Source organism: Astyanax mexicanus, chromosome 2 (assembly GCF_023375975.1).
Source record: "Astyanax mexicanus isolate ESR-SI-001 chromosome 2, AstMex3_surface, whole genome shotgun sequence".
Taxonomy (NCBI): domain Eukaryota; kingdom Metazoa; phylum Chordata; class Actinopteri; order Characiformes; family Acestrorhamphidae; genus Astyanax; species Astyanax mexicanus.
This window is the reverse complement of record NC_064409.1, coordinates 67,661,225-67,678,544: the sequence shown is the minus strand read 5'-3', so window position 1 is coordinate 67,678,544 and position 17,320 is coordinate 67,661,225. Positions and strand designations below refer to the sequence as shown.

The following is a 17,320-nucleotide window of genomic DNA, read 5'->3' as shown; positions in this document are numbered from 1 at the left end:
TCCTCTGTGTTGTTTCTCCAGCTCTAACACACCTGACTCGACTAATGATGAAGCCCAGTGTGAGCTGAGTCAGGTGTGTTACACAGGAAGCTGCAGAGCCCGGGGCTTCCCAGCACTGATACTGATACTAAGTATAAACACTGCTGTGCGGGTTAGAGGGAATGTGCGGCTAGGGGCATCTGCTTATTGAGCTGAAGTTTGGATAGGGCTGGGCAGAGGAAGCAAGGAGAGAGGGGGAGAGCGTGTGTGAGGGAGAAAGGGGAAAAGAGAGGAACAGAGAGAGGATGGTTAATGTTACAGTGCTGTGTAGTGTCAGGCTTTGCGGCCGGCAGCCCTTCATCAGAGAATGTGCCGCTTGTTATTCATTTCTTTTGTTTTTCTCCCTCGGTTGCGTAAGAGCACTGTAATGTGGTTGAGAGTGCTTCTGTACTAGTCATTCCATTGTGTGTTGTGAGTGTGTGTGTTTGTGTGAGTGTGTTCCCTTTCTTGTTCTCTCTAATCTCTTATTCATGTCATTTGTACTCAAAGGCTTGCACAATAAAGCTCTTGTAGTGTGTGTGTGTGTGTGTGTGTGTGTGTGTGTGTACACACACATTACCCCCCAACTATGTCTTTCCCCGTGTTACTTTGCTCACAAGTGCCGCATTTTCTTGAAATAGTGCCTAAGAGTGTAGGTGGGCTTTTATAGGTTTTGTTATACCTGTCACCTGACTCTGATTTCACGCCAAATACAGCCAATAGAAATTCCCAGCTAAGGGGGAAGAAATAGTTCAAGTCCAGCCAAGAGCCTTTATTGTCGTTTCATCTGTGTACAAGTGCTTAGTGGAGTGAAATTATGTCCCTTCAGGATCATTGTGCAACAAAGAACAACAGAACACTACACACAATTACATAATAAATACACACTATATAATAAATGTGCACACTTAGCAATAATGATCTACAGCTCTGGAAAAAATCTGTTTCTCTGATTTTTACTAATTATAGGTTTATGTTTGAGTAAAATGAACATTGTTGTTTTATTCTATAAACTACAGACAACATTTCTCCCAAATTCTAAATAAAAATATTGTCATTTAAAGCATTTATTTGCAGAAAATGAGAAATGGCTGAAATAACAAAAAAAAAGATGCAGAGATTTCAGATCTCAAATAATGCAAAGAAAACAAGTTCATATTCATAAAGTTTTAATTGTTCAGAAATCCATATTTGGTGGAATAACCCTGTTTTTAATCAGTTTTCATGCATACAGAAACACTGGTCTTGTTGTGTGTGTTTTGTTGGAGTTCGTGTGGAGGTGTTCCAGACTAGAGGAGTTCTCTTTGTGAATCTGACTGATGACTCAGATGACTAGATGACTGAGTGATGATCTGTCTGCAGTTTTCATCTTTAAATGATTCATCAGTCAGGGGTCTGAAACTGTGTGGCTTATAGTTGTAGACATAATGATGTTGCTCTAGTTATTATATTTTTATATAGTGTTCAGAGTTATCATTTAAAAAACTGTGGACATTCTCATCTTCTTAAAGGAAAACTTGAAAATGTAAAAATAACAGTTGTTTTGTCTAGCCTCAAATATGTTAATAGTTTTGGTACCTTAAGGAGCATCTTTCTCTCATAAAATTAATAATATATCTTTGTTAAAGAAAAAAACTTGTCATACTCAGGGACCGAAAAAGTGTTAAAGTCTTATTTTTCATGTTTAACTGTTAGAGTAGGATAGAGTTCAGTTTGTTAAGGCTCTAATTGTTCTATTATTTTGTACATGTTCCTGTATTTTTTTTATTATTTATTTTGTTATGTTGCACATTGCTGTTTTAATAGTGCACACTGCTGCTACCATTACATTTATATCTTAATTCAATTATTTAAATTTGACCATTAGTGCCTAATGTGGTGTATTACAGATCACTCGTATCACTTTGCGTCACTTATATCAAGCCCACCTTTTGAAATAAGATATTGTACATTTGATTAATCAAACCAATGACTGATCATAGACTAATCCAAAACTGGCATAGGCCTCTCTGCTGTAAAAAAAAGAAAATCGAGAATCGAATTGAATCGTGACCCTAAAATCGGAAATAAAATCGAATCAAGGAATTAGAGAATCGTGACACCCCTAGTTGACATAGTAGAAGTTGTGGTAGATGTTTTACTGTAGTAGAAGATGTAGAATATGTAGAAGTTGTTTTTACTGTTTTAGAAGTTGTATAGCTAGCCATTGTGTTTTGTATTGTTGTAGATTCAAAAAATAAAGGTGCTTCATTAAGAATTGAAGATTCAAATGTTGCATTAAATAGTGATATATAGTAAGTTTCTTTATTAACTGTGTAATTATAGAACTATAAGAAAAAATATATAATAAATAATTACTTAAGCTACTCTAAGTACCACTCATTAATTTGTAGAGGTAAATACATCTCTATTAGCTATAGCTAAACATAACTTGTTAATGTGTAAGTACACAGTTAATACATAGCACTTAATTTAGTGGAACTAAATTAACTTTCAGTCTGCTGGCTACAATCTTCACTCATATTTAAAGTCATTGAAACGCTGTGTAGTGTATGGAGTTTGTTTAAGCCCATAGAGAGTGATATTTATTTTATTTATTTTTTTGGCGATGTTTCAGAACCCCTGTGAGGATAAGCGGCACAAGGATATCTGGTCTAAAGAGAAAACATGTGATCGCTTCCCCAGGCTTCTTGTGATTGGACCACAGAAAACAGGTGAGTGCCTGGAGCCCCACCTGCTGGATTTAAGTGCTACTTCAGACACTTTTTTTAGGAGTCAGCCATCGATCCCTTTTTACATCAGGAGTTGCTAAAAAATAAAAAAAAAAAAAAAAAACTTTACAAAAAAGAAGTCTTTACAACAGGCTGCACAGGTTTAGGCACTCCTGGGAAGTATTTAAAATAACAAAACAAATGGGCATAAAATAATAAGTAATAAGGGCACCTTTTATTTTCACTACTATTTCACACACTTCAGCACTTTCACTACTGCCTTCACACTTACCTTGTTAGACATGGAAAAGAAAGTCGCTGGAGTGAAAGGTGCTACCAAAACTTTTTTAGACCAAAAGAGGTGTTATTGGTGCGGATAATCTGAACCATGGTCCAGTTTATTTGCAGTGTGACGAAAGCACTGCTTTTTAAATATGGTTTAGATTTTGAACTACTTTTAGTAAATCTGATGTTTTAGGTCATATTTATGCAGACATATGGAAATTCTAAAGAGTTCACAAACTTATGAGCACCACTGTAGATGCTACTTTACAACATTAAAAATAAACTCTTCTCCTCCACTCATTTCTGTCCCTGCAGGGACGACAGCTCTGTATCTATTCTTGGGCATGCACCCTGACCTCATCAGCAACTACCCCAGCAAAGAGACATTCGAGGAGATTCAGTTTTTCAGCGGGCACAACTACCACCGGGGAATAGACTGGTGAGAAATGCTCTGGGCTCCCTCTGCCTCGCTCCTTCTAACCTACATTAGTTTATTCATTTTTCTCCTGGACCTGCAGTACATTAATATTCTAAAAGAGAGAGCAGCTCACTGTGTCTCTTCTGTAGTGACTCATTAAGAGGACTGCAGTAACTCTGGATTAGTTTCAAAAGTTTTAATCATCCATTTGTAATCATTATTTCTACCCTGATCATCACATATTAGTGTTACATTATTATATAGCATTACCTTAGGTAAAAGGTTTTGGTAAATAAACACAAATTTAAGCCTTATTAGGTTATTACCTGTTCACTATGAATTAAGCGTTACTGATTCATAATCATAATCATCATAATTGCATTGTTAGTTTTAGTAATGCATAATAAACAGTCACCATGTTGTGCAAATGATTAAGTGCTATATATTCACTTATTTTTAGAACTTGTAATGTAAATTACACAATATTCAAGCTAGTGTTCCAATCTTTTTTAATTGCAAAGTACTAATAGATTGAACTTTTATATGCATCACATATGTACATAACAGAGATTTGATGTATTGGTCACTTATTAAGCCATTAATAATAAAATACAAGACCAGAATAAACTCATATTAATCAAAAAAACTGACACTACTTAGAATCAACTCCTATGAAACAATGTGCTGCCAATTAAACACAAATAAGTTGTATATTTTGGTAATATTTAATGCATAACAGTTACACAGCTTATTATGGAAATTATTAGTGTTTTTTTTTTTTTTTGCACTATAGCCCTCCAGTTATGATCTAATAAAAAGGTCATGATAAATAAAAGCTTGATTTTAATGATTAAGCATTTAAAAATGTTGATTTCAGATTGAGCTGATTACTGTGATTAAAGATAATTTAATCTAAAGTGATGCTTATTCACATGCAAACATACTGTACGGTTAATGCAGAGATAGTATAAATAAGTATTATACAAAAGTTAGTTCTGACCCTGCAATGTGATTGGCTGGGAGCCGTTCTGTGAGTGCCGTTATCAGCAAGTAATGCACTGTAATCGAAGCTCTTCATGTATTACTCCGCCTCATACAGGTAACCTACAGCGATGCAGCGCTTACAAGCCAAACAGTGCAGCTACAAACAGAGCAGTAATGGAACTATTTTACCTCGCAGAATATTTATAACCAAACAGATTGTATTTTCTCGTCCTCTCTAATTCAAAATCTGTCAGTAAACAGCAATAATGGAACTGTGGTATAATCTCAGTAATCTTGTAATATTTGAACAGCTGTACTGATCTGCAGCACTCGGCCGCAGTACAGCAGTGCCAATATTACGTTATAGCACTCCCTCTCATGTGTTATTGTCTAATTATATCGGTTGAGACTTTTTTTATAGTACTGTAATTTATTTCTGTATACTGATGGTTGTTTGTGTTTTTTTTTAGGTATATGGAATATTTCCCTCTCCCCTCCAACACCAGCTCAGATTACTACTTTGAGAAGAGCGCGAACTACTTTGACTCTGAGGTGGTAGCAGCCAGAGCAGCAGCTCTGCTCCCTAAAGCTAAAATCATTACTGTTCTCATCAGCCCTGCAGAGAGAGCTTACGCCTGGTATCAGGTAACAGCAACCCACTCTTATAGCTTATAGCTCTGATCATTAGCTTGTTCTTCTAATCAGTACAGTATTCCTGCAGAACCCAGTTTTAATTTTCTGGAGTTTCTTGCATTTTTATTTTCACAATTGATTTTTATTGACCTTATTTCTTCCTCCTCAGCACCAGAGATCTCATGATGATCCAGTGGCCCTGAAGTACTCTTTTCATGAAGTCATCACCGCATCCCATGATGCTCCTGTGAAGCTGCGTATCCTGCAGAGCCGCTGTTTGGTGCCAGGGTGGTATGCGGTCCACTTGGAACGATGGCTCACACACTACCACTCCAGTCAGGTGTGTGGAAGTCAGGTTGTAGATCTTTACAGCAGTGATGTTTTACTGCTTCTAGTGCTCCATTGTTTCTGTGCAACTGTTCAGATAATAAACTGAATGTAAATATGAAAGTGAGTTCTGAACAAGTAGCATGCTGCAGCATCACAGTGCAAACTGCACTTCTCTAATTAGTCCGTTCTGAGAGCTAAAAAGATCATATTTGTGAAATAAGGATTACAGCAGCTCTGTGTGATGTTCGTTGCAGGGTTTCTTGATCACAAGAAACAGTAGACCCTTGGACAAATGCTAGATGGAGCTTGGCTTGGCCCAGCTCCACTAGTGTGGCATTTTTATTCATTATTTTTTGCATTGCGTTTTCTGACTCTACCTCAAATATTTATAGAATGTGTAAGACTAATACATCTTGTGGAGGAGAAAAATTAAGATTTTAACACCAGTAACCAGATACCCCTCTTGAGAGTGGTATGAACTTTCAACTTATACAGTAATTAGCTATTATCACAGCCACACAGCAGGGCTAACAAACTCATTAATCACACCTACAACACACAGTTCGTTTAGCCTGTTTAGCCACAAGCAAAATAGAGCAGCTGAAAGATTTGCGCCTAAGAAATTGGTGTTTTTAGGGCTAGATAATCAGCCATTTTTATTTGTCCATTTAATTGTCCAATTTCAATTTTCAATTTTAAAGTTGTTTAGTTTTTCTGCTGCCATGGCTGCTGTCCAAAACATTCATTAGGCATAATAACAGGTTAGGAAATCGGTGCAGACCGAATCAAGCCGGTCTGTAGATATAATTAAATAAAATGCATTCATTTGGGCCAAACTTAGTAAGAAGTAAAAACTCATCAGTTTAATGTCAAGGTAATGTTTAGCAAGCGTGTTCAGCAGAGTTGTTGATTTTACTGTACTGTTGTGAGAGCTAGTCTGCTGTTATCATAAATAACAGCACTATCATAACGCTCTTTTAACCAATTAGATTGCTTCTCCTGAACTACCTGTTGTATATATTTTCATGCATGTATTTGATGCATACTCAGACTTGATATGGTTTGTGTCTAGATCATGGTTATGGATGGACAGATGCTGAAAACTGAACCAGCGTCAGTGATGGACAGAGTGCAGAAGTTTCTGGGACTGGTGAACACTGTCAACTACCACAAGATCCTGGCGTAAGTTCTCCACTCTTAAGTCAGTTTTTCTTTGTTTTATTGCATATCACATTCTTATGTATTATTAATTTCATTTTGCTATAGTGTGCAAATATAACTATGCAATTATATATTTATTTTATAACTACATAGTCACTTTACATTAAATTTATATTCTGATCAAGTGTGCTCCTTAAAATAAAAAATAAAACAGAACTTATGTTTCTGATGCATATATTGTAGAGAAATTTTAATTTAAAAAAAGAAAGATTCAGAAAAGAGAGGGAGAGGATAAAAGTGAGAAAGGTAGATTAAATATCTAATTGTAAGTTAGATAGCTAGGTTTTACGGTTTTACAGTTTGAAAGAACATATTTTATCTAATCTAAAGCACATCATAAAGCAGTGCACCACAATAAAGAAATGTTGGATATATAAATGTATAGAAACATTAGACTCTGCACAAGATCTCCGCTTGTTTCTTTGCCCCATGAGGTTTAGATAATTGCTCTAAAATTACAGTATGCTTTTGCTTTTGTTAGCTTTGACATTTTAGTTCACCAAGCTTTTCACCTCCCATTGTGTAATTACACCCTGTGTGAGCTGAGCCAGAGCCTCTTTCAAACCCTTTTAGCACCTTAAACACAAAGATGTACCGTGTATGAAGATTTGGAATGTATGAGGATGTGAGAAATGCAGCTAAAACTCTGGAAAAAATAAGAGACCACTTAAAAAATGATGAGTTTCTTTGATTTTACCAAATAGAAAACCCCTGGAATATAATCAAGAGGAAGATGGATGATCATAAGTCATCAAACAAGCTAAACTGCTAACATTTTTGCACCAGGAGTGGCATAAAGTTATCCAAAAGCAGTGTGTAAGTCTGGCGGAGAAGAACATGCTAATATGCATGAAAACTGTAATTAAAAACCAGGTTTATTCCACCAAATATTGATTTCTGAACACTCTTACCTTTATGAATATGAACTTGTTGTTTTCTTTGCATTATTTGATGTCTGAAAGCTCTGCACTTTTTTTATTTCAGCCATTTCTCATTTTCTGCTAATAAATGCTCTAAATGACAACATTTTGTTTGAAGTGTTGTCTGTAGTTTATAGAATCAACAGTGTTGATTTTACTCAAAAATATACCTATACATAGCAAAATCAGAGAAACTGATTCAGAAACTGAAGTGGTCTTTTATTTTTTTCAGAGCTGTATTTACTGTATATATAGCCTATAGAGTTTTATAAACCCTTTACATGGACAGTACTAGCCAGACACCACCGGTCAAGATCATTACCAACCACTGTGCTGTCCACCGTGGGTGCTAATGTGTTTTATAATTTATATATTGATCTATGATGGATCACATAAGTTTGGTATTTGTGGAAATGTAATGTCCCGTCCATCTGACACCCACTAGTAGGCCTTGCTCAAACTCTTAATATACGACATTGCCTTGTCATGAGCACACAAAAGTTAGTGTTAATCCTCACTCACAAGATAACACCTCACAACTTATACAGATGTGAACATTCCCAGAGCTTCCAAAATGCCTTCCCAAGCCAATTACAGTAATTGCTATACTTTTGCATTTGGCATTAGGGCTGGACCCGAATATTCGGGTATTCGGATATTCGTTCGTTGAGTAGGTATTCGGTTTTTAATTTTGGTATTCGGATATTCGTTTTTTTTCTCCTTTCCAGAGTTCCACCTCACTCTAACCACTTCTGTTCTCGCGGGTCCCGTCACAATATCTTGCGCGCGGGACAGAACTGAACTGTTATTGGCTGGAGCGGGAGTTTAATCCAGACGATGCGGGAGCAAATTAATAAATAGTTAAGAAAACTGTAATAATTGTAAAAAAAAAAAAACTAAAGAAAACTCTCAACGCGCAGGATGGACCGACACACACACGCACACACCGATGGTGTTTGGACTGGGGTAAGGAACGGGACCACACTATTCAGCGCTGCTGTTTTAATAAATATATAAGTAAATTTGAAGCATTAAATGTAGTTTATTTAATTTATATTAGGAACGTGGGGCGGGAGCGGCAGAAATGTGTATGTGGCGGGCGGGCGCAGGATTAAAAGAAGCAATTTTTTTGCGGCGCGGTAACGAGACAGAAACGTGGGAGCGTGGAAGAGTGGGTTTAAAAATCAGTCTCGCGCAGACCTCTATTATACATGATAAAAAAAAATGCAGGCTCTTCGAAACTGATTCATATAATAAAACGTAAGGGGCTAAATCGGTTACAAAAGCCTGGCCTACAAAAATGATGTCTGAACGAATTTCCTCTTATCTAATATAATTTAAAATGGTTTAAAAATATAAAATAATTTCTAAGCAAACGAAATATTTAATATTGAGCTTATAGCCCAAGTGCAAAAATACAAAATCAGTAATACGGCTATGCCCTGCACAATGCTTAAACCGAAATAGACCAAGTACAGTTTACAATGACTGTCCTCTAATATAATTAACAATGTTTAAGAATATAAAATACTTCCTGAACAAACGTTTTTTTTGTTTGTTTTTTAAGCAAATAGCCTAAGTGTGAAAACACAAACAGCAATTTACTGGGCTGGCTTGCGCAGCGGAGAAACCGTGCAGCAGCAGCCTCCTAGCCTGCTTACGCAGCGGATAAGCCGCGGTGTGGGGCAGCAGAAATTCCGGGATGAAAACACAAAGAAATCTGGGCTAAAAACACAGAAAAAATATGGGGTGAAAACACAAAAATCCGGGATAAAAACACCAAAAATCCGGGGTGAATATGTCTCGTCGGTCAGAGCAAATTGAACATTTTTCAGTGGATTAAAGGGGCCGTGATTTGCTTTTTTTTTTTTTTTTTTTTTTTTTTTTACCTCTTTTTTTAAAAACGAATATTCGAATATTCGCTTCGAATCAGTGCAGAATATCCGGAGCTCAAAAAACGCTATTCAGGCCAGCCCTATTTGGCATTATTTCAAATGCATACTGTATATTTAAATATTGCAATATGTGGATTTAATGCACATAGTATGGATTAATATAATACAGATGAACTCCTTTGACCTGTTTCATATGGAACTGTAATGATTTCCCTGCAGGTTTGACCCGAAAAAAGGTTTCTGGTGTCAGCTGCTGGAGGGAGGAAAGACGAAGTGTTTGGGGAAGAGTAAAGGAAAGCGATACTCTGATATGGACTCGCAGGTACAGTATCTGTCCCTGTATCACACAGCCTTCACTGCCCCTGGATGTTTGTCACATGGACCTGTAGTGATGAGAAGGGCTGGCATGCAGATAATCTTATCTCGCTGTGCACGGTGTCTGTTGACACGTTGATTTATTTACCACTGCAGCTGAATGTAAACTCCCACCGATACAGGTGGAAAACAAGACAGCATGTTACTGTTATGATAAATTACATAGTGATATGCCTTTTGAGCATGTAGTGGGTCTTATCAGTACTTCTGGTAGACTGGACAACTGCATGTTTTATATGAATATGATTTTAGACTATTTATAGAGAGACTAGAAGCATCAGCCAGTGTATGCCACCTGTATAAACTGCCTAGGAACAAGTACCCGATTGCATGCATTTTTTTTTTATTACATGTGCCACAGAATGTACCTATTGATTATTTTTTATTATTGATTATTATAAGCTTGTTTATCCTTCTTTTAACCACTCTGTTATTTTGCCTTAAAATAAAATAGGCTATTTTTTTAACAGTGGGCTTGTGAAATGAAATGAAATGAAATGAAATGGGTACAGATCCTGTAAAATAAGAGCATAGTTTTAACACTGTAATCAAACACTCATTTGGCAGACAATGGAGAAAACAGAAAGTAAAGAACTAGCATTAGCTTTTTTCCTTGCATTAATCCTCTGACCACTGCACAAAGCAGCTCTTCTCCAGAACAACCCAAAAATTCTCAATGAAGTTAAGGTCTGGAGTCTGTGGTGAACAGTCCATGTGTGATGATGATGATCTCATGCTCCCTGAATCACTCTTTCACAATTCCAGCCCCGTAAATTTCCTGACATTGTCATCTTGGAATATGCCCGTGTCATCAGGGAAGAAAAAATCCATTGATGGAATAACCTGGTCTGTATTCAGTATATTCAGGTAGTCAGCTGACCTCATTCTTTCAGCATATACTGTTGCTGAACCTAAACCTGACCAACTGCAGCAACACCACATTTACTTAGTTAAATCTAAGTGGAGACTTTGTAACCATTACTCTGACTACTTTTATCATCATACAAATTATGTATCATTAAAATGTCTTTAGCTAAAGCTTTTTCTTTCTTTTTTTTATAAATTGCTCTTAACTTCTACCTTCTGGCTTGTATTTCCTTCATTCTCTCTTCTCCAGTCTCAGGTCTTTCTGAGGGAGTACTACAGGGATCATAACATTGAGCTGTCGAAGCTGCTGTACAGGATGGGACAGCCACTGCCCAGCTGGCTTAAAGATGAGCTGCTCAATAGCAGGTAGCATTGAGCCTCATACCTCCCCCTGCCTGACACTGGTACCGTCTTCAGCACCACTCGACTCTTTGCAGTGTAGTGAACTATTAAAATAAGTGGGGGTGAGGAACATGGACTCTGTGGAAATTAAACAGTTGAACGATCAGCCTCCCCAATGGGGTGGAATGGTACGAGCCACACTGTTCTTTTGGGCTTTGCTGTGGCGATTAGTGTGGACAACTCTGATTCCGTCTTCATCTGAGGAAGCAAAGACTCTGTGGATTCCTTGTGTACATTAAATCATGGTTAAAAAAAGGAATGCCCAGGAAAACTTGCAATGAACTTATGCGGTACACTTAAGAAAGTACACCAATCGTGACTGAGTGGATCTGGAACTGATGTCATCAGGGTTTAACATGAAGATGTGAGACCGCAGGAGTAAACGTGTATATTTTAAAAGTGCCAGTTATGGAAGGACGCACTGAGGTTTTGTATAATGTAACTGTGCTCTTGTGCTCTTGACCATACAAACCAGTTACAAAGCCTTTACTCAGCATGATAATGAGGCGGTGAAGCTGCCCTCAACACTAAAATTGAATGTATCATAATGTAATACAAGGCCTGCCAGTTATTGATTTTTATAAATATTTATGAGCTAGTGTTTCCTCCTACAGAATTCCTTCCACCCTGCCTGCAGTGGAATAACCTGATTCACCCCATACGGGTTCCTCATTAGTTTTAATATAGCACTAACAGAACAGGATCTTTTTTTTATGGTGGGAATACACTGCTCAGCTCGGATTGTATGAATTGACCTGGGGGGTTAAAGCATAAAGCATATAGAGTAATATGTTCAGTAAAATGTTCAGCACGATGCACCTGAAAATGCAGCCAATTAGAGGTGAAAATTTCTGATCTCAACAATTTTTTTTTTTTAATTTATCATGAAATCTCTGACCTACTAAATTTCTCCACACATATACACACATATTATTAAACAATACACTAAACTGAATAAATTCAGCAGCCTGAAATATTTATTTTGTCCTTAAATCACACCTGTTTATTGAATAGTATAAATATCTAATTAGTACAAATGCTAACTGGATCCATACAAATGCACAAATGCCACTGAACTAATGTCTTACACTGTAGAGTATTGCAGACAGTAAAGCAATTTACCAACCTTTTAAACAATTTATAGGTCAATTAAGTCAAAAGGCTGAAAGTTTAAATTTTGCCCCACAAAGTTCACCCATTTATTGAAAGATTAATATCCAATTAGCAAAAATGCTAACTGGAGCCAAACACACAATAAAGCACAAATGTGACTGGAAGAACTGTTTTCATTGTAGAGGATTATACCAATAAAACAGCCTAGGTACTAGCCTTATCCTTTGTCGATGCAGACATACAGTAATTAATCAGATATTAGATATTTTAATCACAATCCAGTTCTTTATTTTTCTTTATTTTAACAACAGTGTTTAGGGCACAATCTGACAGCCTCAAAACACCATTAATGCACATTAATAAACTGGCCAACCAGCTGCACTGAGGAGAGTTATCAGAAGGTAAATAAAGAGTGTAGATGGAGTCTGCAGTGTGAGACTATTTTACATATTTGAAACAATAAAAAAAACAAACCTAATTGGGATATCCCTAGTATATGAGGAAAAATTTAAGTCAACAGCCTGAAAATTTAGTTTTTCCCCCAAAATTCTCCCGTGAATAATATTAGTTGCTTGTAATCCAAGATCAATGCAGTTACATCAGCAACTTCAAACTGATGTAATCAGGATACATTGTTGTTGTTTTTTTTGCACAGAAAACATAAATACTAGTGATTCTATTTTTTACTTAGCCGTCCCTCGAGTCCTCCAGCAACGCTGCAAGACTCTAGATATGGTCAGTATTTCAGGATTGCAGTTCAGCTGAATGTTTGTAAGATAGATAAAACATGACCCAGAATTGTGCTTTGTATTCCCTCCTGTAGAAACCCATAATTATTTTACTTGTGCACAGTAATGAGCAAAACTACAATAACAGGTTTCTACTTCAACAAATGGAGAATTGTGCTAGTTGGGAGATTTGGTACATGTTTACTTTTACAGACCTTTTTTATTTTTGTTTTACAGTGAAATAAAAACATATTAAGTGCCATAACTACATACAATATCAGATTTGAAGAGAATTTTATAATTTTCTTTTAGGTACTTTTGGTTGCGTTTAATTTTTTCGTATTTTCATTGATTGTAATTGTTTCATCAAAAAAAAAAGCAGAAGCCTGCATCAGCTCTGTCCTGTGTTCATAATACAATGTTTTGGGGGAGCAACATCCAGTATTGTCTCTCTGCCAGATAAGCTTAAGTGTGTACGAGTGTGTAGCAAATCAGGAAATCATCAGACAGCAGCAGTATCTTAAGTTTAATTACAAATTAGCATTGTGGAACGAAAACATTTCAGTTTTAATAAATAATGATGTAGAAGGGTTTTATTAATATAATCTAAAAAACGTTAATGTGCGCGCTACTGTGTGAAAATCTGGAATCAATGTTTCCATACCTCATCTGCTTTCAGTTTAAGGTGTAAAATGATATCTGATAACATATACACTGACATGCCAAATGTCATGGGACAGGAACTAATATCATGGAAGTAAAAGAACACTGCACTGACCTTTATCTGTATATTTATCTGTTTTATCTCAAGCCAGACACCCCCAGGTACAATCATTACCACCCACTGTACTGTACACTGTGGGTAGTAATAATGCCTTTTATGATGTATTCCCAATCAGACATCACACAAATTCGGATAAGATAATTCACATAGCTTTGCTATGAGCACACTAGCAAGTAGTGTTCAGCCTCACTCACAAGATAGCACCTTACAATTTACACAGGTGTGGATATTCCCAAGCCATCCTCTGAGGTAATACTGTATGATGGATTAACATGCTTCTATCCCAGGACGTTTGACCTACCAGTGCATGCCCATAAAACATTGGAGACAAAAGTTAAACACATTATTAGTTTAGCAAATGATTCCAAACTTTTCAGCAGAAGCACAAAAAAACTGTGTCTGAGGAAATTAAGAATCCAGTGACCTTTATGGGCAAATTTTGTGAACATCCCATATATACCAGTAGAATGAGATACTCTTCAGCAGCCAGCTTTTGGGGGAAGAAAGCTAAAATGATGGCAACTGTCTGATGCAGTGGCTTCTGGAGTCAAACATATCTCTCTCTCTCTCTCTCTCTCTCTCTCTCTCCCTCTCTCTCTCTCTCTCTCTCTCTCTTTCTGAGCCTCAGATATAAATATGTTTCACTGTAAATGTTTAAGTAGCTCTTTGTTTTGGGTGATCTCTTCTCGCAATCCTCCTCTTCTCTCTGGAGTGGAGGAATTAAGAGTGTCCTCATTTTACTCGGGAGTTTCCAAAACCAATCCCGCTTTAATTGGATACTAAACTTGGCATATTAGAAAATTGTAATCTTTATAATGTTCATTTCTAGTTTGTGGCTGCATGAGTGCTGGATTCTTACAGGGAAAGATGTTTGTTGTTTTTGTGGGTACATTTCTTTTTACCTCCCAGTTTGTATTGCTTGTTTTTTTTTCTTCTAAATGTCAATTGCATACGGATTTACACACAAAACAAGCTTCCACAGTCTTTTTTTATGGCTCAGATCAGATTTGCCCCACATCCTTATGGTCCACACTCATAAATGTCAGTAACCTGTATGTGGCTGTAATGTGAACAGATCTTTTAATGAAATGGCATGCATACGCACATTAATGCATTAATGCACATCACAACCCATGTGCAAGCAAATTGGGCTCAGACTCTTGCAGGGAGTCTGTTGTGCAGGCAAAAATCAAATGAAATCAGATCCAATCCATTTACATTTATGTTGCCTGTTCACAAACTGGATATGTATCCGATCTATGACCATATTTTATAGTTACTCAAGTCACATTTTAAAAAAGGTCAGATTTAATTTATTTAACATATCCTCACAGCCCTGAAAAATCAGATCTGAGTTACAATAAGGCAAAAAAAAATCATAATTCACTTTAGTGAGGTAATGTGAACACAGCTTAAGACCATGGTGAACATTAATGGGAATGTAGAAGGAGATTTCACCCTTTGACCATGTTCTTTGTGTTGTTATGCTTTGGGAATCCATCCCAAGGCCACTAATGTGCATTTTTCAGACAGATACGATACATTTTAATGACCCATCACCAGTGGTCAGGAAAGCAGGAAAGCACAGGTTTTTACAGTGTAAACATGGATTCTGTTATTTGATGATTTACGATGATTATTGGTGAAATTCAGAAGGAGGTACTTGTTGTTTGCAGACATGAGATGATGAGATGATAACCACTACTCCAGTGACTGGATTGCAGGCTCAGATGATCTAATGTAAATGTTATTTTGTTTTTGTTGGTTTATATTTTGATTTGTATTTATTTTAATTCTACTTAATTTCCTCTGCCAGTCTGATATAGTTTTGTAATAATACTTTAAAGTGCATCTAAACTCTAAAATTCCCAGGCTCTGTGGTCTGGGTTGTTGTGCCACTACAGCTGCAGTTTTAACAGTGTAATAAAAACAGACTGCAATAATAAATCCACTGCAGTGTTTTAGTGTTTGTGCTTTGCTTTCAGGCTTTATCTGAGGTCTATATGTTAGGGGTGGGCGATATGGCTCTAAAAAAATTACAATATTTCATGGTATTTTTGCGATAACGATACTCTTGGCGATATGAAAAAACACTGAATTAAAAAATAAATAAAAACACACCTCTGAAATTTTAATTTAATTATTGCATATGACATGATATGGCAGACCCCTAACTGAGATATTAAAAAAAATAAGAATTTGATCAGATTTGTAACAGAAGTCAATGATCCAGAAGGTCATGATACTAATAATGCACTCCATATATCTCCATATATCAGATATATCAGATTTAATCTGTCTCTAGGAGATATATAATGGGAAATGAGGACAATGTGATTTTTTCCTTTTGCTAAAAACAGCAAAAAAGTAGTACCCTGATGTGATGATTAGGGGTAGGTGATACTGTACGATATTTCAGGGTATAATATCGTTCACAATATTAAAAAACGTTGGCAATATTATTGTGCACAATGCGATATGGCACACCCCTAATGTAAGTGCTGTTTTTGCCGTTTTACCACTTGCACCACATTGGTATATACTGCTATCTAATATGATTTTACACAGAATGACATTTACATAGTGTGTTTGTTAGTGTGCTTGTATGAGTAGATCAGACTCAGCAGTGCAGCTGGAGTTTTTAAACACCTGTTTGTCTCTGCTGTACTAAGAATAGCCCACGAACAGAAATATCCATCTAACAGCGTTCTGTGGGCAGCATCCTTTGACCCCTGATGAAGGTCTGGATGATGACCAACACAAACTGTGTAGTAACAGATTCAAAGCTTCTGTCTCTGACTTTTCTTTATCTACAAGGTGGATCAGCTGTAGGTAGGAGTGTGTAATAGAGTGGAGGACAGTGAGAAATTAAACAGTGTTTACAAACTCCAGCAGCACTGCTGTATCTGATCTTTTCACTGTACCAGCACAACACACACACTACTAACACACCACTAAGCAAATAAGGAATGAATGAATGGTGAATTAAAGATTAATAAAGTATACAGAGATATGAACTCAATTGCATACAGTATGTTGTGTATTGTAATGAAGATAATAAGATACATAATAATGATCAAAACTGATCCTCTGTATTTAGTAGAGTTTAGTAAGCATTTTTACAGCAGTTTCATATTTTGGGTGAGATCAGTTTTTTTTAGTGTGTGACTGCTGCCCTCTAGTGCTCATCTTCATGTACTACACTGATCTCAAATGACTGAGTTTTCCAAGAAGAGCACACAGCCTTAAACCATTTTAATACCTTACACTATATGGTATTATAGGCAAAATAAAAAAAGTATCGCTCATTCATTAATCCTTTAGAAAATGTGAGTATTAAGAAGAGCTAATGTTGCTTTTGTTGGAGTAGCTGTCTCCACTGTCCCGGTCAGAAGGCTTTGTTCTAGATTAATCAGGTAGTTAGTGAGGTGGAGATGTTTAATGATTTCACCTCATGCAAGTACAGTTTGTAAAAAGAGAACAGAGGAAACACCTTACAGATGTAGGTTCACAGTTCAATTTACGGGGGGGATTACGGGGTGATAATGACCCCACTAATTAAGACTTAAACCACCCAAAAGGGGTAAAAACATTTCTATAGCCTTTTTTTAAACGTATATTAATAAATATAAAAAA

At 36.5% G+C, this 17,320-nt stretch overlaps 1 protein-coding gene across 2 annotated transcripts in view; it reads left to right on the top strand.

The window, feature by feature from the left end:
- ndst1a (N-deacetylase/N-sulfotransferase (heparan glucosaminyl) 1a) overlaps window positions 1-15,635 on the top strand; it is a 102,157-nt gene extending 86,522 nt beyond the window's left edge. For both annotated transcript variants that reach the window (XM_007232216.4, XM_022665576.2), the window contains 7 exons: window positions 2,636-2,732; window positions 3,330-3,453; window positions 4,887-5,061; window positions 5,219-5,389; window positions 6,452-6,561; window positions 9,635-9,737; window positions 10,908-15,635. In XM_007232216.4, the coding sequence (XP_007232278.3) occupies window positions 2,636-2,732; window positions 3,330-3,453; window positions 4,887-5,061; window positions 5,219-5,389; window positions 6,452-6,561; window positions 9,635-9,737; window positions 10,908-11,027 (900 nt within the window). In that variant the 3' untranslated portion in view covers window positions 11,028-15,635. The remainder of the gene's footprint in view (window positions 1-2,635; window positions 2,733-3,329; window positions 3,454-4,886; window positions 5,062-5,218; window positions 5,390-6,451; window positions 6,562-9,634; window positions 9,738-10,907) is intronic.
- The last annotated feature ends 1,685 nt before the right edge of the window (window positions 15,636-17,320 follow it).